Source organism: Nansenia antarctica, assembly GCF_963989245.1.
Source record: "Nansenia antarctica genome assembly, chromosome: 6".
Classification (NCBI taxonomy): Eukaryota; Metazoa; Chordata; class Actinopteri; order Argentiniformes; family Microstomatidae; genus Nansenia; species Nansenia antarctica.
Genome location: NC_137676.1, coordinates 61,299,339 through 61,309,888, shown reverse-complemented (window position 1 = coordinate 61,309,888; position 10,550 = coordinate 61,299,339). Strand labels below are relative to the sequence as shown.

The following is a 10,550-nucleotide window of genomic DNA, read 5'->3' as shown; positions in this document are numbered from 1 at the left end:
GTTGTTATACTGTATAGGGAGCTGGCTTTACTCAACTTTTAGGTCTGTCATGACAATGGGATCTGAATATTATGAGTGCAGCGGTGTGTTTTTATGTTTTTGTCTAGAGTGTGTGTATGTGCGCGTTAGCCTTGACAGCTAATGGATTTGTGTTGCAAATGGGAGGCAAGTTAGCTAGCTAGATAGCCTAGATACTCAAGTCAACAACGGCTCCATATTTCCTAGCTCAGCGTCTTCGCCGTTTATTGATCAGTGCTACTGCCAGCATGTCACTGTTGCTGTCAGCCATCTTGCAGGGTAAACACAAGTCGTTGTTATGGAAACGGTCGTCTGTGTCTCGTTGCGTCTCATCACCCATCTGTCTCACCACCAATCTGTCTCACCACCCATCTGTCTCACCTGTCTCACCACCCATCTGTCTCAACACCCATCTGTCTCACCACCCATCTGTCTCACCACCCATCTGTCTCACCTGTCTCACCAATCATCTGTCTCACCTGTCTCATCACCCATCTGTCTCACCACCCATCTGTCTCACCTGTCTCACCACCCATCTGTCTCACCTGTCACACCACCCATCTGTCTCACCATCCATCTGTCTCACCTGTCTCACCACCCATCTGTCTCATCTGTCTCACCACCCATCTGTCTCATCTATCTCATCACCCATCTGTCTCATCTGTCTCACCATCCATCTGTCTCATCTGTCTCATCTATCTCACCACCCATCTGTCTCATCTGTCTCACCATCCATCTGTCTCATCTGTCTCACCCCCCATCTGTCTCACCACCCATCTGTCTCATCTGTCTCACCACCCGTCGGTCTCATCTGTCTCACCACCCATCTGTCTCATCTGTCTCACCACCCATCTGTCTCATCTGTCTCACCACCCATCTGTCTCATCTGTCTCACCACCCATCTGTCTCACCTCCCATCTGTCTCATCTGTCTCACCACCCGTCGGTCTCAAGTAGTTGCCGAGTTTTTTCTAACGACGGTCTAAACGTTCTAAAACTGACCCGTCACGTTGCGTTGCATAGATGTGAACTGGGCTTAACAAGATCACAATGTGAATATTGTAATTTATCCAATTGTATTGATTTGATGATTATTTTGGCCCTCTCATTCAGATGCCTGTGAGCTCACACTGGACCCAAACACAGCACACAGCACACTCTCTCTGTCTGAGGAGAACAGGAAGGCGACATGGGGGAGAGAGGAGCAGTCGTATCCTGATCACCCAGAGAGATTTAAGGACTTGGGACAGGTGCTGTGTAGAGAGGGTCTGACTGGGTGCTGTTACTGGGAGGTAGAGTGGAGGGGGTGTGGGCCTTATATAGCAGTGACATATAAAGGAATCAGCAGGAGAGGAGGGGGTGATGACTGTGGGTTGGGAGACAATGACAAGTCCTGGAGTCTGTGGTGCTCTGACAGCTCTGACAGTTACTATGCCAGGCACAATAGTAAGACAACTCACATACCTGTGCCCTCCTCTGGCTCCCACAGAGTAGGAGTGTATCTGGACTGGCCGGCCGGCACTCTGTCCTTCTACAGGGTCTCCTCTGACACACTGACCCTCCTGCACACATTCCACTCCACATTCACTGAGCCCCTCTACCCAGGGTTTGGGTTTTGGAAGGATGGATCTTCAGTGACCCTGTGTAAACTAGTCTAAGGGAGATCACACTGAACACCTAAGGCTCAAAGATGTTGGATCATAACATGATGTCATGATGTAGTTTTACACACATCAAGCTTCATACACTCAAACTGTGTGCCTCTGTGTGCAGTGTGTAGGGTGTTATGTGAGGGTATAGTGTGTAGTGTTTAGGGTGTAGTGTGTAGTGTCAGTCCCACTCAGACCACTAGAGGGCAGCAGTACAGGTCCTGTGAGATGGAGGAGTCTCTGACTGGAAAGTCTTCAGGATTGTGTCAGTGTAGGTTTATACTCCTGCCTCAGATCCTATCTGCAGCAGTTGATGAAAACCAGTTGATTATTTGCTCATTGTGAAATATGTGAAAAAGTGCAATAGGCTGACAAAACAGAGGCGTGACATTTTTCTGTATATTATTTTATCACCTTTTATTATTATTATTTTATTTCTGGAAATGCAACTGATTGTGAAATAATCCAGATGAATTATTATATTATCAATCAGACTGGTGATGAACTCTGAGACCCAGAGTCTCTGACCCTGAGGAGAGAGAGTGGATGTGTATAAGAGTTGGTAAAGTTGTGTGTTTGAGTTCAGATGCTGTATTATGGAGCTGTGTGTAAGATAGCAGGGAGTGGATGTGAAGACAGCTCTCCTCCTCTGTCAATACAACATGTACATGTTCTGGAATTCACTTTCCATGTATTTCTGTGCCTGCCTATCTATCCAATGTACATATTTTGCATATATTTCTATATCCATATATTTTCTTGTGTGTCAGTGTAGCTCTTGTGAAGCCTTGCAAGTCCAAATGGACAGACAGAGAGATTTGGGGCAGGTGGTCAGAGAGATCTGGGGCTGGTGGTCAGAGAGATCTGGGTCTGGTGGTCAGAGAGGATGGTGCCTCTGTGTTTTAGTTGTAATTATTACAATAACTTTATCACCTTCTGCCTCCTCCTTCTCATTCTGACAGAGGCGCCATAGTGGCAGCACTAGTCTACTAGCCTGAACTAGCCCTATAGTCACGTTCCTTCATTTTAATATTATGATGATGATGATGATGATGATGATGACGACTGCATCAATATCAATAAAGTGTTTGTGAAACAAAGAACTGTGTGACCTCATGATGACTCTACACATGTCAGAGAGGCATGTCTTGTTCTATGTGATGTATTTCTATCTGAACGCAGCCCTGTGCAGGAACATGGACAGCTCCTGATCAGCCCACCTGAAACCACTCAGCAATCACACAGCTGCAGGCAGTGGAGCCTTCAGACAGACAGGCTAGAACCAGCATGGAGCTGGAGTTTTACAGTAGAACAGTAATCATAGAAATCGACCTTGAACAACTTGACATGAAACATCTACGATGAGGAAGATGGATGGAAACCCAGAAGCCCTGGTTACACCTGGTAATATATCTGCAGTATGGAATGTCTTCACTATGAAGTCACGTTTGCAGAGTAGTGTGTCTATGGTTGTGTCTACTGCAGACACTGCTAATGTCGTATATTTTCTACTATATATATCCTATTTTCTAGTGTTGTGCAATGGCTCTTGTAATCTGACCAGCCCCTCGGACTTGGGGCCGTGGTGACATCACAGGGGACGGCCCTCATGGCCATCTGGATAAGGTGATAGGCTATGACCTGTGACTGTATTTGCATATTGTGGATGGATAGGGTTGAGACCCAAGGGGGGCTCTCTTTACCAGCGGATCCCAGGAGAGGAGGACAGAGACAAGGCTCCAGTGTTGGTATACGTATACCCTGTTTTTGTAACTCTGATTAAATCGTCTTAAAACTCAATAACTGTTCTTTGATTCATAACTAACAAGAGAAATAAGCAACACATGGCGAGCAAGCAACGGAGATAATATAGCTTAATTTACAGTATTTTGCAAACTTCAATCTAACGAAGAAGGTAGGGTTTCTACAGAGACCTCTCTCTCTAGTCGATTGGTGTGTTCAAAATAGACTGTAAATCTCAGATAAGTTATAGTCAAAAGAATCTTTGTGTAACGGTAATCTTGTTGGAATAGAAACAAACTTTTCATAATCTTTAATAAGTGGGTGGTGAGAGCCGGACTTTGAAGCCCGTTTTTTGTAAAATATAGTGTTTGATGGTAAGGTATGTGATTTGGTTGTATGGTATTGGAATATCGTGCGTGTCTGTGTAAAAGCATATAAATTGTTGAATGAGAATTAGTTTGGTAACTAATAGTTAAATTGCATTGAAAAGAGCATTATTGTTATAGACTAAGAAATCGATTCTTCAGAACTGTGTCAGAGAATCCATTCTTAGACGCCATTTTCTTTGTCCTTGTGGAAGGACACACACAGAGGCCATCTCTGTGTGGGAAACGTGAATACATTGTAGAATATTTGAATGAGATAAATAATAGTCTAACTGGATTGAAAGATAATCGTGAAGTTGTTGTGTCGTGGAAGATGGCATTATTGTGGAAAAGCAATGTTATGTTGTAAAGATTGATCTGGGAGTCCACAGCGGGTTTCCCCTCACAGGAGAAGGACAAAGACTAGCCCCTCCTTCCCCTACTCCATTTTACACGGAAGAGTTGGCGCATGCGCAATCGATACGCAAGTCGGTTGCTTGGCGCCGCCTGCTGGACAAAATACGACAAGACATTTTAAAACACTAAATCCTCAGGGAGATACAGCTGAGGTCGATGAAACAGTCCGATACATTAATAAATAGATGGTTATAAATGATTGTAATGTATTACATTACTTTAATTAATTTAATTAATTACAAATTGATTGAATTAATTATTCAGATCATTTTATTTCTCTGTTTTCACAAAACTTTGATCAATTGTTTTGTGACAATCTAATGATATGTTGATAATAGCTAATTGACTTCACAGGTTTACATCAATGAAGTGTCAATGAATAATTCTAACTAATCATTCATTCTTTTCCAAATAACAAGTCGATTTCTTTAACAGGTTGTAATTAATAACTAATCATTCATTCCTTTCATTTAACAGTTGATTTATTTACAGGTTGTAATTAATATTTGTAATTTACATATTTTATTTTAGTTAGGTCATTTCCACAGTGTTTGATTAAGGAATAGCAGAATAGTACATATTTGATAGTTGAGCAGTAAAAGGGTTTTTGTGGATCGGTGAATACTTAGGTGTGACCAGCCTTTGTGATTTAATAATTGTGTTGACCAGAACTGTAATTAGTATTGAATGAGTAATTAAGTGACACATATTCATAAACAATTAGGAAACACATTTAAGTATAAAGTACTTACACAGCTATTAGATTTAAGTTAATACTGCACTGACATACACAAGAGGCAAGTCTGTTATTCTGAAGTTGCAGGGTTTTTGTGGGGATGGTTAATACAGTTATATTGGACTAGCATTTGTTTAGCAAACAAGACAAAATAAGGTGGGTTGTAAGAAGCGTACACCTTATCTAATATAGAATATTGTCAGCATATTGAGCAAAGTAGAATGGGGTCGAATTCAACGAAGCTGTTAAAAGATATTAGTGAACATCGTGGAATGTTGGCTACGTTATCCCCTATGGCTATAGTGGAAAAAATGAATCCTCTTGTTAGGGAAATTAGCAAAATGTCAACGAAATGGAATAGCCGTTGGGCATACATTGAACAGCCGTGGCCGAAAGAGGGCAGCCTTAATTTACAATTAATTGCAACATTGGAGATACTTATCAATGTACACAAGGCAAATCAGAAAGGGAAAGATAGGTCAGAGAAACGCAAGTTAGAATTAGACATCTTAGACCTCTTTAAGGTAGAGGGACAGAAAATAGCTCAGATGGAACCGGAAAAGAAAAAAGAATTGGCCAGAACACTGGATCAGAAATTGAACATTTCATCCCCAGACCTGTGTCCTGCCTCCAGTCCCCCTCCATATGCTAAGGCAATGAAGGACCATTCCCAGAAGAAGAAGAAGAAGGAGCCAAGGGGAAAAGGGGACGACAGGAGTGACGAGGAAGATGACAGCGAAGATGGCAGTGAAGACTCAAGTGATGACGACAATGCAGATGGAGGCTACAACGCGCAGGTCAGGAAGATGATAGCCACAGCCGAAAGGAAAGGTGGGAGAAGACGCCCGGAGAAAGCGGAAAGAGAGGAAGATTGTCACCGAATGTCATCAAATACATTAAAGAACTGTCCAGTGCTGATTCGGGGTAACAAGATGGAATATCATCCGTGGCATCATACAGATCTGTCTGAAGTGATGGAGAAGCTCCCCGTTCTTCAAGAGGGAGGACATTCGTGGACGCGAGAGGTCGACGTGATACTGACAGGAACGCAGGCCGCAATGGGAGACCTGAAAAGACTCTTAGCTTTTATTGCAGGATTGGATACAATGCAGGAAATATTGATGAAGGCAGGACTTCATAGATATATCAATACATCAGTTTATGATCCAGAGCTCTTCGCAGCAAACAGAGGCAAACTGTGGAAAGCAATCAGGGAGATCTACCCTACTCACATTCACCCAGACAATATCATTGTGAAGCCACTGGGGGGGGATGAGAATCCCAGGGGTTATGTTGCCCGTGTGCACTCTCAATGGAGAAGTGTGACAGGGAAAGACGCTGAAGATAACCCCTTAGAAAAATCCATAATCAGGGAAAAAATACAAGAAGGGCTTCCTACCCCAGTTAAGGATAAGCTAGCAGAAGTGGTGGGGCTACGACACATGAACAAAGCTGTTTATATAGACCACGTAGCTCATCAAGTTGAGTTATATCGAAAGAACATTCAGATACAGAAGGCACGAGACGAAGAATCCCTCAGAATATTGACTCATTTGCAATTGACTGAAAGCGAGAGGAACATAGAGGGAGTGCAGGCTTTAGCCCCACAGCAACAGCCACCTGGAGTGCAGACTGCTACTTACCAGTCCTACTCACAGGGGCCACAAGGGGGGTATCCTGCTACTTACCAGTCCTACCCACAGGGGCCACAAGGGGGGTATCCATACCCACAAGGGCCACCAGGGGTGCAAGCGGTTCCATACCAGATGTACACACAGCCTGGCCAAGGACCACCACCAGGGGGATGGACAGCAGCAGGGAAGGAGATGCTAGAACCATGTTGCCAATGCGACCAGAATGGACATCTAGCCTGTACCTGCTGCTACAGGCCCCAGGGGGGCGCAGGGGGGAGCCAAGGAGGAGGATATTGGCCTCCTACTACACCTGCTCCAGGAGTGATGAACCCTTACGGAGGCCCAGCAGCTGGCCTATAGGGGTGCCCGGAAGATCCGAGTGGGAGGTGCCAGCTGGTGGTGACAAAGAAGCCTGAAGACGCCACGCACCTTCCTATGTCTGGAGAATATGTCAAGACAATCGGATTTGAGGGAATTAAACAGCTGATTCCTACAACTGAGCTTGTAGACTTAGAGTACAAGGGACAGAGAGCAACTCTGTCAACATTTGTGCCAGAACACACGCCAACAGGGCTGCTAGGGAGAGATGCTCTATGCCAATTGAACTGTACAGTAAAATGCACACCTGACGGCTGTCAGGTGACGATGCCATCCGGTGTTCAGATTCCATCGACAGCCAGAGTGATTAAGCATAGAACAGACCTACAAGCTTTGCCTTTAAAGGGAGCTGATATAGAATATTGGGTTGATGGGTCTTGTTACGGGGTAGGAGAAACTTTGTGCGCTGGGTATTCCTTAGTTAAAGCACAGAATTCAAAGTTTATTGTAGAACAGGCTGAGGCAGTTCCTCAGCCTTGCTCGGCTCAGTTGGCTGAGTTGATTGCCCTCACGGAAGCATGCAACTTGGGAACCGGACGGAGAGTGACAGTGTACACCGACTCTGCCTATGCACATAATGTTTGTCATTTTAATGGAGCTGTATGGAGGGGGCGGGGTTTTAAGAGAACTGATGGTACGCCTATACAGCATCACGCACAGATCATGAAGCTGTTACAAGCCATGATGAAGCCAAAGGAATTAGCCATAGTGAAGTGTGCCACACACAGGTCTGACTCATCACATGTCACACAAGGTAACAGGGCTGCAGAGGATGCAGCCAAAGCCATTACAGGAGCAGACAAGGCAGGTAAAGGTCTTCTGGTCACACATGAAAAGCAATTACAGGGCATGGTCGCACTTGAGGATTTATTGATGTTACAGAGTAGAGTAACTACGTTAGACAAGAACGTTTGGCTAGCAAGGGGGGCAAGTCAGGATGACACAGGTCTATGGAGGAATCATGAGGGGTTGGTTGTAGCACCCTCAGATTTAATAGGCATGTTAATACGGGAAGCTCATGGATTAGCACATGTGGCTAGGGGGGAGGTAAGACGCAAGATCACCAAGGAATATGGGTTTTGGAGTCCATATTTGATGGAACAGATTGACCATGCTTTAGGTCAATGTGGGGTCTGTTGGAGAAACAACATCAGAGTGGGTACACCAGTGGTGTCTGGGCATATCCCTACCCCAATAGGGCCACGGGTGGTGGACAGGGGGGTGGATGTACAGAGTAGGCAGGATGTTGTGCCAACAGGTGCCGAGGTCCCCAGAGAACCTGAGAAGGAGGAGCTACGACGAGATGCTGTGGTGTTGCCTGAGCCAGTGGCAATGCCAGCGTTACAGCCAGTGACATTACCGGCAGTGCCTGAAACCGAGGGGACAGTGGAAAGCTGTCCAGATGCCAATGAACCAGAAACCAACGAAGCAGAGAGTGTTGACAGTCTGGAGGTCCAGCCTGGGGGTGTCCAAAGCCTGGACACCTGTGCTACTGGGGATGCTGGCGAGTGCCTGCATCATGCTTCAGATGATGCTGAGGGCGACTCCCCAGACCTTGATCAGCGTGGGAGGGGACCAGGCGGCTGACTGAACCTCAATGACACTGACGGACGACGACCAGTTAGGAAAAGATTAAAGACTATGAATAGGGTAGTGAAGCAGCAGATCAAAGGGAACGACGGGAATGGACAGCAGATGATAGCATGGCTGGAAACGGTCTTAGGGGCATGGGAAACTTATTTTGCTAAGATAGGAGCACCTATTATAGCAGACATGATTTTTGACTTTCTTAGGAGGCAGGGCCTCATTAACTGTTTTTGGAAAATCAGTCACTCAGTCCACGTTAATGAACTTTTCAGAAGACTAGTCCTCACCTGAGGTGAAGATCTATGCATTAATGCATTCCCTTTGTCCTGTGCTTACTGTTGGGGAATTATGTGTTATGATAACTGAATGTCATTATTTGTGTATTGTTTGTTTATTTCTATATCGTATGTGATTGATGTCAGTTGAGAAGTGATGTAGTGGTTATGCAAAGATAGGAAAGAGGTTCTGTTCCTAACGCAACGAAGAAAATGGAAGCTCCTGACTATGAAAGTGTTATCAATCTGAGACAGCGGTAAAGGCTGTTCTCCAACTGGGTACAAGTGCTAGCAACCTCTGACCCTGACGCTTCAAGGACAAAGAAAACATCGGTCGTTGGAAGTTTCTGTATTGATTTGTGCATGATGAACTGTGTTTAGTTTAATTGTGATTGTTATTTTTAGGATTCTTTTTTATTGTTGATTGTTTTGTATTTGGTTGCTGGTACTGGTGCTGGGTTGGTCTGTGTTATTGTGCTTCTTGTGATGTGTGTTGGTGTAGTTTTTCTGTTTGTTGTTGTTTATTTAAAAAAAAAAAAAAAATATATATATATTTTTTTTATTTTTTTTATGTGGGGTTTTGTGTTTTTGTTTTTGTTTTGTGGTCGTTTAGTTTCGGAACACCCTCTGGGTGGTCCGAGGGGGGATGTGTCGTATATTTTCTACTATATATATCCTATTTTCTAGTGTTGTGCAATGGCTCTTGTAATCTGACCAGCCCCTCGGACTTGGGGCCGTGGTGACATCACAGGGGACGGCCCTCATGGCCATCTGGATAAGGTGATAGGCTATGACCTGTGACTGTATTTGCATATTGTGGATGGATAGGGTTGAGACCCAAGGGGGGCTCTCTTTACCAGCGGATCCCAGGAGAGGAGGACAGAGACAAGGCTCCAGTGTTGGTATACGTATACCCTGTTTTTGTAACTCTGATTAAATCGTCTTAAAACTCAATAACTGTTCTTTGATTCATAACTAACAAGAGAAATAAGCAACACAAACAAGCGCTAGAGCTCAGAGAATCTATCCTAGTCGATATGGCGTACACACCTACTCAGAGTAGGAAGGAATAGAAAGGACATGCTCAGATGTAGAACCAAGCTTCAATGCAGAACCATGTCCATTCTAGCAATTCTGTTGCTATGGTGGGAACCTTTGTAGTGGGTGTGGTCCCCAGCGAGGAGCTGCATGAGGGGTGTGGTCCCCAGCGTGGAGCTGCATGAGGGGTGTGGTCCCCAGTGTGGAGCTGCATGAGGGGTTTGGTCCCCTGTGTGAAGCAGCATGAGGGGGACCTGAGACAGCTTCTGGGCCTTGCAGCACTGTGTGTGTCTGTGTGTATCTATCTATCTATCTATCTATCTATCTATCTATCTATCTATCTATCTATCTATCTATCTATCTGTCTATCTATCTATCTACCACCCTCTCTGTCTGAAGGTCAGGGCATGGAGGACAAGTGAAACTTGAAACATTTCCTTTTTATTTTCTACAGTCATATCAGTAAACAGCTCTGTTGAAAGCTTGATTATAACTGAACTATTGATGCAGTGTTTTTCCATCACTCTGTGTTGGAGACATGACCCTGAGCACAGAGCTAAAGGATGAAGGAGCTCCCATGGATAATGGGAACAATGAGAGCTGGGTTTCAACAACAACAACTAGGACTTGCAGATACAACCATAAAAGTAGAACAACAAATTAAACCAGGACTACAGATTACATTTAATACAATTATAAAACTAGGACTAC

At 44.5% G+C, this 10,550-nt stretch overlaps 1 protein-coding gene across 1 annotated transcript; it reads left to right on the top strand.

The window, feature by feature from the left end:
* Positions 1-266: 266 nt before the first annotated feature.
* Positions 267-1,675, top strand: LOC308160785 (stonustoxin subunit beta-like; the record flags this gene model as incomplete). Its single annotated transcript, XM_080534723.1, has 2 exons — positions 267-297; positions 1,131-1,675. The coding sequence occupies 2 exons, from the start codon at positions 267-269 to the stop codon at positions 1,673-1,675; spliced, it is 576 nt and encodes a 191-aa protein (XP_080390849.1).
* Between the last annotated feature and the right edge of the window lie 8,875 nt (positions 1,676-10,550).